The sequence below is a fragment of the Liolophura sinensis genome, chromosome 8 (assembly GCF_032854445.1).
Source record: "Liolophura sinensis isolate JHLJ2023 chromosome 8, CUHK_Ljap_v2, whole genome shotgun sequence".
In the NCBI taxonomy this organism is placed as follows: domain Eukaryota; kingdom Metazoa; phylum Mollusca; class Polyplacophora; order Chitonida; family Chitonidae; genus Liolophura; species Liolophura sinensis.
The window spans coordinates 32,691,504-32,706,656 of record NC_088302.1 but is presented as its reverse complement, the minus strand read 5'-3'; the positions used below and the strand labels follow the sequence as shown (position 1 = coordinate 32,706,656).

The following is a 15,153-nucleotide window of genomic DNA, read 5'->3' as shown; positions in this document are numbered from 1 at the left end:
ATATTCAGATACACCGCAATAACATATTGTGAATTGTATAGTAAAATTAGCTGGCAGGTTTGGCAATAGTTCATTAGCTATATATAAATAAACAACTCTCAACTCTGACTGTAATTTAATATACAGCCGATTGCGTACGGTTACATAAGCAAGGTGCTGTATAAGTTAAATAATTACGTTTACGTCATATCAGTACTGGAGACCTATATAGGAGTACATTTGAATAGTAATCTGTGTAAAAAATATAGCAAAATGCTTAGGGTGTATATATACAGGCATTTTATACAGTTCACCTATATGCCAAAATTGAGCCTTTACATGCAATCTAAGACCTTTGAACCAATATATACAAAATCCAAATGCCGGACGGACCGACGGACATTCTAATAACCATAAATACATCCTGATTGATATACTTTATGTGCGGTGGGTGGAGACATTAGTATAGATTGTTGAAAGGTTGAACGGAGTTCGGGGTTGTGTGCTGTACAGGTGGAAGTTCTGATACGAATTATATAGTGTTGTAATTGCTTTTGTACGCTGCACAGAAACAAGTGCTCTTATGTTAATAAGCTTGTAGAGTTTGGCTGATTTGTAGGTATTTGCTTTGCTTATGCGCACAAAAGCCTATAACTTCTTGTGGCTTTTAAACACAATGCATGTGCGGATCGACGCACATAGGATTGCTTAATGTTAACAGCTTTGTTCTGGTCGGCTACGGTTACAGGTCGGACGTTTATGTTATACAGGTGTATATCTATACCTGTGTAATTATACTACTTTTATATGCACAGATTAGATTACAGTTCGTTACTTGTATGAGTTTAGACACCGTTGCCTCGGTTTAGTTTGTAACATTGCCATATTGTTCCCAGGTCATTGGTGCAGGACTTTTATAGATCACATACCCACCGATCCTAAACACCCGGGTGTATTATCCCTCGGGGGTCCGATATTCCACACCTTATGAAAGGATCAAGCCCTTTTTGAAACGTAGTCTGTGAGGTAATTTGACACCTCATCGCATGAGTTCGTAAACACCATATAAACCTTAGTAAGCTATAAAACGTTGAAGCTTGTAATGATGAGGTGTCATAAATGTGTATATACAAGTTAGTCGCGAGTAAATGACCGCCTACGGAGCTATCGAGATTTACATCTATACAGAGTGGAGTTGTTTTGCGGAACAACTCAGTTCCTTTGTTCAACCACAGTTGCTGTTAAGTGTATCGACCAAATAGTTTGTCACATTGAAGCCGGAATACATGTATGTGATTTTCGTACTTCAGGATCGGCTATGTAACATACGCAGTGGAACACGTCTTCAAAACATATTGTAACATCTAAGTCATGCAATGATGGCTGGTAGAAAACAGGTAAGTGTTGTGTTGTATTCGGTCTTCTATGTAGTTTTTTCCCCCCTTTTTTGATTGATGGATAAAAACATGCTTTCTTAGTCCGTTGATTGTTTGTGTCAATTAACCTTATTTTGGATGTTAGTGTTGCTATAGTATAGTATACAGTGCACGGAACTTCCATTAAGGTTTACATACAGTATACGAATGCTTGTTCCCATGCCCATATTAATTCACCATGACAATGGTTCGAGTGTCGAGATCCAACACAGTTACGACGGTTCTTCTCCTTTTTTTGGGACTTTGATAACTTTCCGGACATTTGTCCGAGCCAGTGTGAGTTATTGATTCAGAATTGAAACATGGTGGTCGACATGACTATAGTTACAGATCTAGATCAAGTTTTGTGCCGTTTTCTTCATTTTCAATGAAATCATGGCCGTTTTGTCCCGGCTTTGAACTCCAGACTATTCTTGTTTTCTCTATGGTTTTTGTTCGAGAAATAAGCATACATGGCTTGTAAACCGATTGCTTAACTGTTTTATTGGCTTGATGAAAATATACCATGAAATAAGGCAGATACTGCACTGGATTTTGCTGGCAGATAATTTCGACATATAAGCGACGGATTCCCAGGTTTGATGCAGTGTTTCGAGGAACATACGTGCATGTTCTTCACTCCGTTTGTATGCCGAGTTAAATAACCCGACTTTTTAAATTAACATCTTTCAGACACCAATTTCCAATAACGACAATATTGCACCCTCTCTCTCTCCCCCCCCCCCCCCCCCCGAGTTTAAAATACCTGACCAAGAGAATTTCAGTTAGATAATGTTTGAACATATTTAACGATAAATTTCAAAGGGGCTATGGGGGATGGTCTTGTTTCCTCCCACCATAATGCTGGCCGGTCTCGTATAAATGAAATAAATGAATACAAAACGGCTAGAAAAGTATTGGATATTCACTGCTGATTTTTTTTTTAAATTTTTGTATTTATTTTTGATATTGTTGGGTGGAAAAGTGGAAGAGTCAGAACATATGTTGGACCATATGACCTATGAGGATATCACCCCCACCCCCCACCCACCCCCCACCACCACCACCGAACCTCAACTTTTTTACTTCAGTGGGTTACTTCGAAGCTTGGGAATAGGGACAATAAGTATGTTATATAACAATGTCCCTCTGTCCATGTTCAGCTTGTTTTCTTATTTTCCTTCAGGGACCTGGTTTTTCTGGCCAGTCGTACTTTGTCCAGCCATATCCGGAAATAGCCGAACTGTTACGAAGGCGCCAAGGTACACAAAGAACTCAACATTACGATATTGGTATCTATATTTTTCTCTCACATATAGCTGTTTTGGGGAGATTTATTAAATTTCTGCAGACAAGGGGCCTGTCTACTTAGAAGAACTTAAATAACCTTGAAATGCTGAGAAACTATAAACGTTTACTTTTCTGCTAAATTTTAAGCGACTGAGATATTCACCCTTTTAAAGAGTTTTTGTCAAAATAATCGATCAGAGCAATTCCAATGGAATTTCTGCTACTAATTTAGTATAATCTATAATCTATAAATAATACCAGGGGTACGAGTCTGGTGTTTACTGAAAGGCAATAATTTGAGCTACTCTTGTTAAGTGCATAACATTTGCTTTGATTAGCGAATATGGATATGTAGATGTATAATTACTATCGAGCATTTACATGAACAGTGGTAAGAGAAGAAAATATATAGGCCTAATATTTTTGTATGGTGGGTATTTGGGACCACCTCTTCGTATATATCATCTTTGCACAATAATGTGCAAAATAATCTCTTTAAAGAAAAATATTTAACAAATGAAGACCACATTTGCAACTAACTTTCCACACTATTTCATCTGAACTTTATGTAATTTTTATCTTTTCTCCACCTTTAAAATAACCGCCGCCCCCCTCCCCCACCCCCACTCTCCACCAGAAACAAAATGACAAGAGATCGGATTTCACCCAATACGTGTGTTAAATCAAGTATCACAGTGTGATCGCTTCTCTAGTTTCAGTTCCATGCCGTGGACTTTAAATCCTACACACGTGTACTTTTTAACAGACACAGCGAATATAAGGCGGGCGTATTTCGAGCTACATTCCAGCGTGTCGGAAACGCCTGGATGTAAGAGTTATCGACAGAGACGAGCGTACAGCGCAGTTGACGTCGAAAGGAGACCGTCGGTCACGCTACAGCGTCGAGATGTCAGTTCCGCCAGAGCCCGACTCTCAGGGAGGCACCACGGAAGGAGTAATGACAAGGTGACAGAGTATGATGCTTTGACCAGAACCTTTGTTCGGCTCCCCAAATTGCACGGACAGCGACCTCCGTCGAGTACATACCAGAGGAGGAACATTCGAGAATGGCAAAACGAGGTTACCAAGTAAGGGTATTGTGAATTATGTTTTTTTTCAGAATGTCTCGTTTGTGAAACTTGTTAATAGCTTGACGTGAGAATGGTAATACTACACGCAAGATTTCTTCAGAAAATTATACTCTACCCTAGCGCTCTTACTTTAAAAACAAATAAATCCTGCCAATTCTTTTATAGCATTTATTTATTTGATTGGTGTTTTACACTGCACTCAAAACTATTTCCCTTGTACGACGGCAGTCAGCATTGTGGTGGGAGGAAAGGGGGCAGAGCCCGGGGAAATCCCACGACCATCCGCAGGTTGCTGGCAGACCTTCCCACGTATCTTTATAGGATTTTTAGTTTGTGTTTAAAAAAATAAGTTGAGTTAAAAAGTTCAAAAATAATCGTAATAGTTATTCTTACTTGTGGGCTGTACTCTAACATATAAGGTCAAAAGTCCATTATTTGCTTTCACAGAGTCGTGCCTAAGAGGCCAACGTATTCCCTAAAGGCTCATATAGTGTCCAAAGAAAGGGCACAGACTGTTCCGGCCAGACCCGTTGTGACCAGTTCCACTCTCTTTCATTGTGTAAACAGACATAAGACTAAAGGCAAGGACTACGTCATCTACCCGGACTGGGTTTCGGAGGGACTACCGCGGTGCCAAGGACGGTTCAACAACGTTAGACAAACTGTCCACTTAGCTTGGGGTTAGGGCCATTTCCTGTAATCAAGGATTGTTTTGGTGAAGTAATAGAACAAGTGCAATCCTGAATACCTGGGGTCTGTTGCTGAAAGCATGCTTGAAGTTATGTGCAGGTAAGAGTTTCGAGCATGTAAGAGTAACGTGCATAAAGGACTTACTCGCATGTAACAGTTACAAGCACGTAAGGGTAATGTGCCGGTAGGAGTCACGTGCATGTAAGAGTAACTGTTTCAAGCATGTAAAACTTCCGCGCATGTTACATTTACGAGCATGTAAGACTAACGCGCATGTAAGAGTTACGTACATATAACAGTTACAAACATGTAAGAGTTACGTGCATGTAACAGTTACAAGCATGTAAGAGTAACGTGCATGTAGGAGTTAAGTGTGTGTAACTACTATTACATGGTAGCCATTGAAGTAGTCATAACATTACCATTATGTAATGATGCTTGCCTGCCCTTTGTGAAACGGACCCCAGGGTCCGTGCTCCGAAATAGACGAAACAGAAGATATGCACGTATGTCACCATAAATACGTGACTGGCTTGTCTTTGTGACGGGCCCCTAAGTAGACATTGCTTGGTCATGTTAGTTACGTGTACTTATAGAGTTACGAGCTCTGTAAAACTATGTAATTATGTAATTAGTGCATTATGTAACCTGTTTTTGTCTTGCGTGAATAATTTCAACAATTTAAAGTTAGCCAATATTCAGTAAAACCGAGCCCAGCGTTTAAACCTATGAAAACATGCGTTTTCTAATTTTTATATTCTGACTGAAATGGTACAAGATGTATAAGACAAGAACAAATAAATAAATTAAATGCAAAAAATAGCTTCTTTGATTATCACAGCTTACTGAACGTATGATTTCCATGCAAACTACTAGTGAAAAATTCCGGTAACGTTTTACAAAACTCATCCAAAGTTTTCAAGTAATCGTCTTTGTGGAATTTAAGATGGGCTGCGTGGACAGACTTATCCCAGCATTCGGCAACTACAGGAGACTGCAGTTTCGATTTCCAGCGATCAATAAGTTTTTCCATTTCTTCAGTATTACACATTGGATCATTGCGACAGTAGAAAAATAGCGACGGCTTGTCAAATGGCGCATTGAAGATGTGCTCCAGTGCATGGTTGTAAAACTGAGAAGTGGACCAGGCAAGTTTTAAATACAAGATCACGATGTAAAAGGTGATGTTTCTGAGAAGGAAATTTGTTGAGCTTATTTTCGAAATCCCTGTCGCCATGTTCTCAAGACTTCCAACCACACAACTGTCCATGACGATTCCTTCAAGACGTTGTGTGAAGACTCCGTACCTGCTAGTGTTGTCCTGTACATGAAGAGAACAAAGGGTGAAGATGAAAGCACCTATGGAAAAAGTGTGCACGACAAAGCGTGAGTAGCCCTTTTGTGTGTATAGGAGGTACTCAAGAACCTTCCTGGCAACCTCCTTTCCTCGATGAGGTTGTAGGAAATCCAGGGCGTCGCTACGTACAACTAGGACATCTACCTTTCTCTGAATGTACACAGTGACGTACTGCCTAACGCCGGTTTCTGAGGCTCCTAACCACGCAAACAACACAACCAACGGTTTGCTACATTCAGAGACGCCAAAGACGATGTCATCAGACTCGTCATGTCGGTACAGCGTCCCGAATTCTTCTACTCTATTTCCAGGAGAAGACATCTTTATCAGACCGTGTTCACTGAGAAGCTTGATGAATAAATTGTAGCCTGCAAAATAAAATAAAAGAATAAATGAACGATTATGAATTGCCGACAAAACAAGTGGACAGAAGTACAGTCGTATAGTAAAGCGAGATCATATTTGAACCAGGAATGGTTCCAAATAGACTATTCAAAAGTACACATTTATCATTTCTTAATGCTGACGAAAAAGTGAAGAAATAAGTATAAACTAAACATCTCCAAATACAGTTAGTTAAAAGTTATAAATGTTCGAGAAATGAACGGCTGTTAGGATTCTGACACCTTACAGGTTTTTTTTTATTTTCTTTAGAAATATCTGTCGGGAATACATCATGTCTGCAATTCTGTAAATTCAGAATTTACAAATGCCATAATTGTAACAATAACATGTGGTATAAATATGTATATTCGTATGCGTGTTGTATACTATATTTGATTAATACCACACCTTTTATACCACACCGAACTGGTGGTTAAAGATACTTCCCCATTCACTGGCTGGATGAACCTCGGTTACCCAGGTTAACTCAAGATACAAGTTCGAGAAAAGTTTGAACTGAGTATTGTCTTGGATATACGACCGGGCCGTCAGTGGTCTGTCAGACTTGTTCAACTTGGGCTTGGTTACCCGTCCGTCTGACTCCCTGAGGTGGTCCTTAATCCTTCCATTCAAGTCTTTAATGAAGCTTATTATCACCATTTTGCTTCGTAATATATCAGAATAATTTTCAAAGAATATTTAAGAAAAACTGTAGATATACAATAATAGAAAATTATAACACCTTAATCATCAATATAATACATGCTACGAGTATCAAGTTACTTACCTGCATGTAGGCCACACATACGTGCGAAACTTCCTTTACCTTAGCATCGGTTCTACAACGCGCGTAAAGAGACAGAAGGTCATGGTCAGAAGGTAAATACTTTGCTTACATTAGCGATGGGATATCCACTTTGCATTATTGCGCTTTACATGCATGTATGCAAAACCTGTATATAAACTGGGATTAATATAATAGTTATATTAGTCCCAGGTATAAAACGGGAACATGCATATAAAACAGGAACATGTATAAAACAAGCTCTATATACAAATAACTCGTAATATAACGATTCCTATTTATTCCAAATGCCCTATACGTGTATATTCAGTTGAAATAACTTTGATTATCGATCGCCGTGTTGATTTGCTTAAAGCAGAATTGGATTACTAACAATACAGATGAGTTCATACTGAACAGAAACTTGGAAAGCATGTGTTTTTAAAAAACAAGTTATAATCTAGTTGATACAACATATCTACTGAAGATAACACCCCGTCTTATTAAGCCTACCACTGACTCAGTGTGTGTCCATGGGGAATTAATTCACTCACCCATGGACTACATGTCCACATATATACATACCGGTACGTCTAAATAGACGTCTTCATATGCGGTGTCCAGTCTGATATAGTCTATTTATACTGCTATATTTCTGGACACATACGTTACACTTAGGTCTACTAGCAAAGGTTACAGGGAGAACGTCCTTTATATAGGAAGCACCCCACGCCGAAAGTGTGCTATGCACACACTGTTATGCGGTTGGGGTTATCAGGTGTGTTTATGTTTATATATATATATATATATATATATATATATATATATATAGTTATAGATAGATATAAATATATATGTCAAGGTTTATAGGCTACTGACTGTGTGACAGATCACCCCATACAGAATCGGTTATCTAACAAATCAAGGATATACATTTTTTTGATTAAAAATACACTATCATACGGGTCTGGATATGAACTAAACTTAATTGCGTCTTAATTTTCAATATAATTGAAAACTGCTGACTTGTTCTCTTCATACATGCTCGGTAAGATAGTACATTGTTAAGTAATTTGTCATCTTCACTCGCTTAGGTACCTATGAACCCTTAAGCTACATATGATTTCTTACTCTCTATACTTTGTTACAGGTCTTTCCGAGATTGGTGTTTTGTGTTGAACTTTAATTTGGAAATTGGTCTTCCGATTATTGACCTGAAAGATTTTGTCAAACTTTGGTGATGAATCAGGCGAGCTTTAAATTGGATCGCATGACTGTGTCGTCCAGTAATATTTTATGTAAGGACTCGGCTCAAAGGCATTTCGCCAATTTGATTGGCTCTCTGATAACTGTGTCCACAAGCCCCGGAGACTGCGGCTATGGTTACCACAACGAATAAAGTATGATGAGATATGTATCGGATGATATTTTGAGCCCATGCAGTCTGTCAGATGGCTGTATAGCTTTTCTGGCAAGCTACTACACGTATCTTATGATAAAAATGGCACTTGTGCTGCCCCAACTGACGCTCAGTTAGATCCAAGAAAGCGCACTGGTTGGCCCCCCCAGAGGATTACGAAGCTATCAGTTTAGATCGGACGCGATGACCATACTCCTTACAGCGCATGCGTCACTCTATACCTTTCGCTGCCAATACCAAATTTTGTACAGAAATCGTGAACAACGCCAAGGTCATTAGGTTTACGTTGATGAGGCAGGACGTGATGTCGGACAACACAAACAATCCGTCTCAATCTTTGTCTCTAAAATACTTTATATACATGTATTCTTAAAAATTCCATCTTTATTGCTTTGTATGACAATTAATGGCATTGGCTAGAGCATGCAGAATTTTTTTTAAAGCCATCTGTATCCCTAAACAAACATTTTGGAAGTTTCTGCATTGCGAAATTGGTGTCAAATCAATTAATTACTTTTCACGTCAATAAAATGTTCTTACCTCAGTGACATTTTCCAAAAGCGTCACATGGGGTACCTTGGATTTACAATGCAGGTGTGATAATTTATACATATGAGAAATAAGAGATTTGCACGCTTATTCTCCATGCTGTTTCTTAGGCCAATCTTACATACTAATGGATTTATATGTATTGCGTACATTTGTTTTTATAAGGATTGTTTTCAGCTTTTCATATATACAGTATAATACAAATTTTTAGATGTGTGACAATAAGAAAAGCTTAAATACGTTTGTTCTACGTCCCCAGCTGGTTAATATGCAAATTCCCAGAGCCTTTAAGGTGGCTCATGTCTGTTCTGTATAAATTAAAACGAGAAGGAATAATGTTAGTTTATGTGTGACGAAAGACGCCAATAATGTAACCCCTCACTACTCGTATTGCCTTTGGCAGTACATAGCAGAAAGCATGCGCAGACTTCAAGTCCCATCGTTATGATCTGAACTTATATGAAACCAGAAATGCTAAGCGGTGTATTACTCCCGTATACACTCTTGTACAACTCCATTATGCACCGCTTATAACGGCTGTTGTTCAGAGAAACTGGGCAATACGCAAAATAAAACTCTCGTGGACAGCAATAGCACCACGAGCACATAGGCCTACAAACAACAACGTCGACCCAACGAACCATAGGGCATGGTAGGCCCTACATGGAGGTTTGACATTGTGCTACGAATGATATCATTGAATGACCCACATAATGAGACTGTAAGCTAGATACACAACGGCATTTTACCTGTAAATAAACATTACTTGACCGACTTTAAAGATATCCATTGCGAATTACCTTCTTAACAATACTACCGGCGTCCTCGTTCTTTCCTCTATGCCGTAACCCAGTTTACACAAGGGAGATAATTTTCTTCCTCTGAGGGTGCAGACGGTACACTTCGCATGACGATGCCATTTTTGCATTTGTATACAAGTGTGGATGTATGTGTGTTCTTCGGGGTTTAAAGCTGTTCTTAACAATCTATCAGTCATATGACGACGAGGAATCATTATCTTGTAGCTTCTTGTGGCAGTCCATGCCGCCAAAATGCTGGCGCCACTGAAGCATCATGCCGAAGACGCCAGACATGACATCCCTCCCAGTTTACATAAAACTGACACCGGGCTTCTCTGTGCTCTTTCCTTGCTCTAACCTCTCAGTGTTGAGGGCCAAGTGAGGCAGTAACAAATACCATATTCGGTTTGACCCGACCTGGGTTTGATCCAGGGTCTCTCGCCTTCAAGGCAGACGTTTTAGCGTTGATTCATTTTCAAGCTAAGAATGTATCACTCCAACGAACGGCCATACGTTTTATGTGTGGGGGATAACAGTATTGTCCGAGTAAACCACCTCCCTTGGCTTGGTACCTGACTCAAACTGCGTGGGAATTGCACTTTAGATTTTGTTTTATCACTGGACGGCTTGGATACTTGAAATAAACATGCAAAAGAAGAAAGATGAAATAAACATGCAAAAGCAGAAAGATGAAATAAACATGCAAAAGTAGAAAGATGAAATAAATATCCAAAATAAGAAAGATGAAATAATTATCCAAAAGAAGATGAAATAAACATGCAAAAGAAAAAATATGAAATAAATATCCCAAAAGAAGAAAGACGAAATGGATCAACTCGAATGTATTGTACACACAATCATATTAATATTCTGTCACAACGTTATGTCCGACATATACGTATACATAACACCCATAAACCGTACAGGAGCCTTCCAAGATGAAATCACAATATATATATATATATATATATATATATATATATATATATATATATATATATATATATATATATATATATAGACGTCAAAACAGACATTCGCATGCCAGACGTCAATCAAAATGGACGTTCCAGGTCAATAATGGCACGACCAATTCCAAAAATCCATTTCCAAAACAACGTGGTGCGGATTATAGGCGAAATACGGGCAACACAACGGAGATTCCTATTTACACTTAAATTTAAATCAATACATTTAATTCCACAAGACATTATGGTTTAAACTGTATTCCATAAAATTGAGTATCATTTTAAGTGATTTGCACTTCATCGAAAAATAACCTAAAATTACTCTTTAGATAATCACATATAAATACACACATATCACAGTAAACATCACACACAAGTAAATACCATAAAATAGATTTATATAAACTCTAACACTGAGAAGAAAGATTTTTGTATTTTATCCCTCTACCGGTTATTTCTAGCAATCGTTTATACAAACGCCTTAAAATTCAGACGCACTTCTGCACATTTCAAACAGTGTGCTTGGTCCAAATTGGCGGGGATTCAGTCAGTCTCGTGGTAATATCATTTCAATAAATAAACAAATATAAACAGAATTTACAGTGTGCACAACTACAGGCATAAACGATAGAGTATTCACTTAAAGACTGGATCTCCGTCATATCGTTGTAAGATCAAACATTCCTCAGAAATGGCCTAAAATCTGTTCTGTTTAAGCCAACGGTTCATGTCGTCTCTCAGCTGGAGTGGGAGTGATCAAGTGTTGGGGAAAGGCTATCCCGAGCAGCGCGGAGGTCATTGCGTAATGGGCCTTCATTCATATTTTTTTTTAAAATGTAAAACATTTCCAAACGGAATATGTAAGATATAATGCATAAATTGTAAACGGAAAGCTGGTAATACATAAGACTGAAATAGTCAGCAGTTTCCATGGATGCAGGGAAGACAGTCGATATTCTGGATCTATTTAGTATTTAGTGAATATTTTTCGGATACAAATATAATTTTCAAACATTGCAACTGTTCATAAAAGCGTCATGCTGTAATAAATATGAATTAGAAACAACTTTGATACAGATTACCAGAGATCCTGAACACTCTGTTCATGTTTGCAAACTAAGTCCGTGAGAGGTCTATATGGGCGTCGTATCAGACGTGTATAACAGTCGTGAACTATAACGGGTACGGAGTAAAAAGACGACCTCGTTTAAAACAATCTTGCACCAAATAACCTTAGAGCAAAACTAACTGGACGTCGCCTCTGAAATTTAGCTCAGGTTGTTTTTTCACTTATACGATGACTGTCAGTAATATGCATGGGTGGAGGAAACCGTAGTGTCCAGGGTAAACCATCGACCTTTGGACAGTTGTTGATTAACTTTCCCACGTTTGACCTATATACACACTTGCATGCCATATACTGGGCAAGTCAGTTGGTGTTCAGAGAATTCAACAGGTTGAACAAGGGTTGTGCACTTCACATAAGTAACTTAATTTTTACAATAATCAGTATATCTAATACTGTTATGAGTAAATATGGACGGTGGTGCATGTCAAGAATCTCCGGCCCTCTGGCCCACATTTGTGTGTAACCTCATGCACTAACATGTGGATAGGGACTGCCTATTCATCGTGTTGAATAAAATTGCCACGATGTATGTACATCTGAACAGTTACAATCTTAGTGGAGATAATGGTGTGGATTATCAACAACTTATTAACTAGCATGGAACACGATTTGGGTACTGTTTAAATTTACGTGTCAAAGGCATTTTCTGCGTCCTTTCGTCATCAGTGGAATCTGTTGACTTCTTCTCTGCAAACGCTTCCGTCCTAATTTCTAATATTATATGCTTCCTTAATGCTTTGTGTGGTTTTGTTTTGAAAGTTTATAAGGAAACTGGCCTTGCGATTATTTATTCACCGCGTGGGAAGGTCTGCCAGGAACCTGTGGATGGTCGTGGGTTTCCCCCGGGCTCTGCCCGGTTTCCTCCCACCATAATGCTGGCCGCCGTAGTATAAGTGTAATATTCTTGAGTACGGCGTAAAACACCAATCAAATAAATAAATAAATAAATAAATTTATTCACCGGGAATTCAGATCAAACAATTCATAAATCGGTTGCAGTCTTCTTTTTATTCTTATTTGTTCGAATACACTTTTGTTCATACTTATGCCATACTTATAACAGGCGAAAAGGTACAAACTTGAGTTAGTTTATATATCTAAATCCTTGCAGAATCTATCCAAAGCGGCTTTGTATTCAGCCTCGTGATATCTAATATGCGCAGCGTGGACTGAGTGTTCCCAGGATTGGACGGAGAGTTGGATAGAAGGGAATTCCTGCTTCCATAACTCTATCAGACCATGAATGCTCCGTTCGTCGCTCATTGGATCGTCATGGGAGAAGAGATACAGAGAAGGAGCGAGTACTGGTTGTGTTTTGAAAAAAGTCACAGCCTCGTCGTAAAACTGGAGAGTTCTTGCCGGATTGAGACGGTAGTAAACGTTTCCGATCTGTTTAACCATGACCTGAACTGCCGGAGAGTTGGATAAAGAGAGCGCCATGCCGGTCACCATGTTGTCGAGAGTTCCTATGACTATGCTGTCGAACACACTCCCGCATATGTTCTGTCTGTACCAACCGTAGTAGGCGGCTTCCTTCTTGGAAACCATTAGACACACGGTATGATTGTAAGCACCGACAGAGAAGGCATGAATCAGGTATTTCCGCTGTGAAGGCCTACTTCCAGGGTTGCTGTTTGAAGTGGTAGACTGAAGATAATCCAGTAGGCCTCTGGCCTTCGTGAACGCTGCTGATGGCCAGAGAAACTCGAGTAGTCCCCCTTTAACTGTGAGAACATCCAACCCTCGGTCGTGGTAAAACTTGCAGTACTTGTCCACGGCCTTCGATTTGGCGCCTAACCACTCGAACAACACGACCAGCGGCGGCAAGCTGGCTTCTGTGGAATCGGCAAAGTTATTCTGTGTTACTGTCCGCAGTACTAAACCTTTGGAAACTGAAATTCGTTTCACCTTAGGTACTTGTATTCCGTTAGAATATCTTGACACTGGCACTAAAAGCGAAGTTTTCGCCATTGAACATCGCAACAACAATCGTGGTATAAACATTGTTAGAGCTGTGTCCTTTCGTCTTGTACTCAGTAAGCTTAATTTGAGCCTGTAAAGACAAAACCAATGAGTTAATGGACGATCGCATATATTTAAGAGTGAGTGCTTGGGGTTTAACGTCGTACTCAACAATTTTTCAATCATATGACGATGAAGGAATCCTTAGGGTGCATGTACGTGTAATGTGCCTCCTTGTAGCAGGACGGATTTCCACCGCTCTTTTATCTAGTGCTGCTTCACTGAGACGACTTAACCAGTCGTTGCACTATCCCCTTCATGCCGAACGCCAAGCGAGGAAGTTACAACTTCCTCTTTTAAAGTCTTAGGTATGACTCGATCAAGGATTGATCCTGGATCTACCGGTCCCGAAGCGGACGCTCTACCAACTGTGCTATCCGGGCCGGTCATATATTTAAGAAGAGGTTCCAAGTTTAGATGGGATTATATATATTGCGGCGCTACTATTTAAGCATTTACATAAACAGTGAGCATCAAACCCTTAGATCAAGTGATAAACGCACGGATTTTACTAGTCACGCGTGAACATATGTAAACTTCAACGCTGTCGTCGCTGCTTTAGTTTTACTCTTTAGGATGTAGTCTTTTATATTATATTTCCGGAATACGTCATTTTGCACATCAGTAAGCTTGAAATTTCCATCACCTGATTATGACAATGTCAGAGTAGATGCCTCATTTCACGGAATATCTGGCAGGAGCATCTACAGGTAGTTCATCAAGGCCTGTGTTCCTTTTTTCTCAGCTCACCCTTCAGAACTTCGCACTATTTATGGCGTGGGAGAAATCTCTTAACCGTACAGTTGTCTGTTCGAGGAAACACGCCATTTTGTAACATATTGGAGGATATCCATACCGTTAAAGGTATGATAAATTCTTCGTTTGGCTGAAGTAAACCCACCATGTCTTCATTTTGTCATTATGCGTTTCCACTGAATGACATATCCTTTATACTTGTACCTTTTATAAAATATTTTGTACAGTACTACAGACTAATTTTAGGGCACTTTTCTGGTACTGCTACGGTACCTCGTCTTTCAAAGGAAGAATTACAAAGTCCGTATTGCATCTGTGACAACAAAGTCAGTTTAGGCCTGATGTTTTTACCCTGTTGTGTACAACAACGACTGCCTACAAGTTTTCAGTCTTGTCCATAGTCATCAACCAACAGCTGTGAACACTCGACCATATTTATTTTGTCTGATAAAGAATTTTTTACCCAAACGAGTTTGGTCGCTTGCCATATACTCTTTGACCAAAGTAATTTGACCACCA

The 15,153-nt window shown here is 39.2% G+C and overlaps 3 protein-coding genes across 5 annotated transcripts; 1 reads left to right on the top strand and 2 right to left on the bottom strand.

Annotated features, from left to right (window-relative positions):
• The first annotated feature begins 465 nt into the window (after positions 1–465).
• On the top strand, positions 466–5,175 carry LOC135474013 (uncharacterized). 2 transcript variants are annotated; one of them, XM_064753994.1, is made up of 5 exons: positions 466–492; positions 1,290–1,376; positions 2,581–2,686; positions 3,451–3,772; positions 4,223–5,175. In XM_064753994.1, exons 2-5 carry the CDS (start codon positions 1,356–1,358, stop codon positions 4,458–4,460), a joined length of 687 nt encoding a protein of 228 aa, XP_064610064.1. In that variant the 5' UTR covers positions 466–492; positions 1,290–1,355; the 3' UTR covers positions 4,461–5,175. The 2 variants fall into 2 exon arrangements, with proteins under 2 accessions (XP_064610064.1, XP_064610065.1); XM_064753995.1 differs by lacking the exon at positions 466–492 and having other exon boundaries at positions 1,247–1,376; positions 2,581–2,656.
• A 96-nt stretch (positions 5,176–5,271) lies between these two features.
• LOC135473762 (transmembrane protein 53-like) lies at positions 5,272–9,792 on the bottom strand. 2 transcript variants are annotated; one of them, XM_064753646.1, is made up of 3 exons: positions 9,760–9,792; positions 6,994–7,045; positions 5,272–6,190 (listed from the first exon to the last, which is right to left on the bottom strand). In XM_064753646.1, the coding sequence occupies exons 2-3, from the start codon at positions 7,010–7,012 to the stop codon at positions 5,301–5,303; spliced, it is 909 nt and encodes a 302-aa protein (XP_064609716.1). In that variant the 5' UTR covers positions 7,013–7,045; positions 9,760–9,792; the 3' UTR covers positions 5,272–5,300. The 2 variants fall into 2 exon arrangements, with proteins under 2 accessions (XP_064609716.1, XP_064609717.1); XM_064753647.1 differs by lacking the exon at positions 9,760–9,792 and adding an exon at positions 7,545–7,634.
• A 3,153-nt stretch (positions 9,793–12,945) lies between these two features.
• LOC135473432 (uncharacterized) lies at positions 12,946–13,903 on the bottom strand. Its single transcript, XM_064753280.1, has one exon. It carries the CDS (start codon positions 13,858–13,860, stop codon positions 12,946–12,948), a length of 915 nt encoding a protein of 304 aa, XP_064609350.1. The 5' UTR covers positions 13,861–13,903.
• Positions 13,904–15,153: the final 1,250 nt, after the last annotated feature.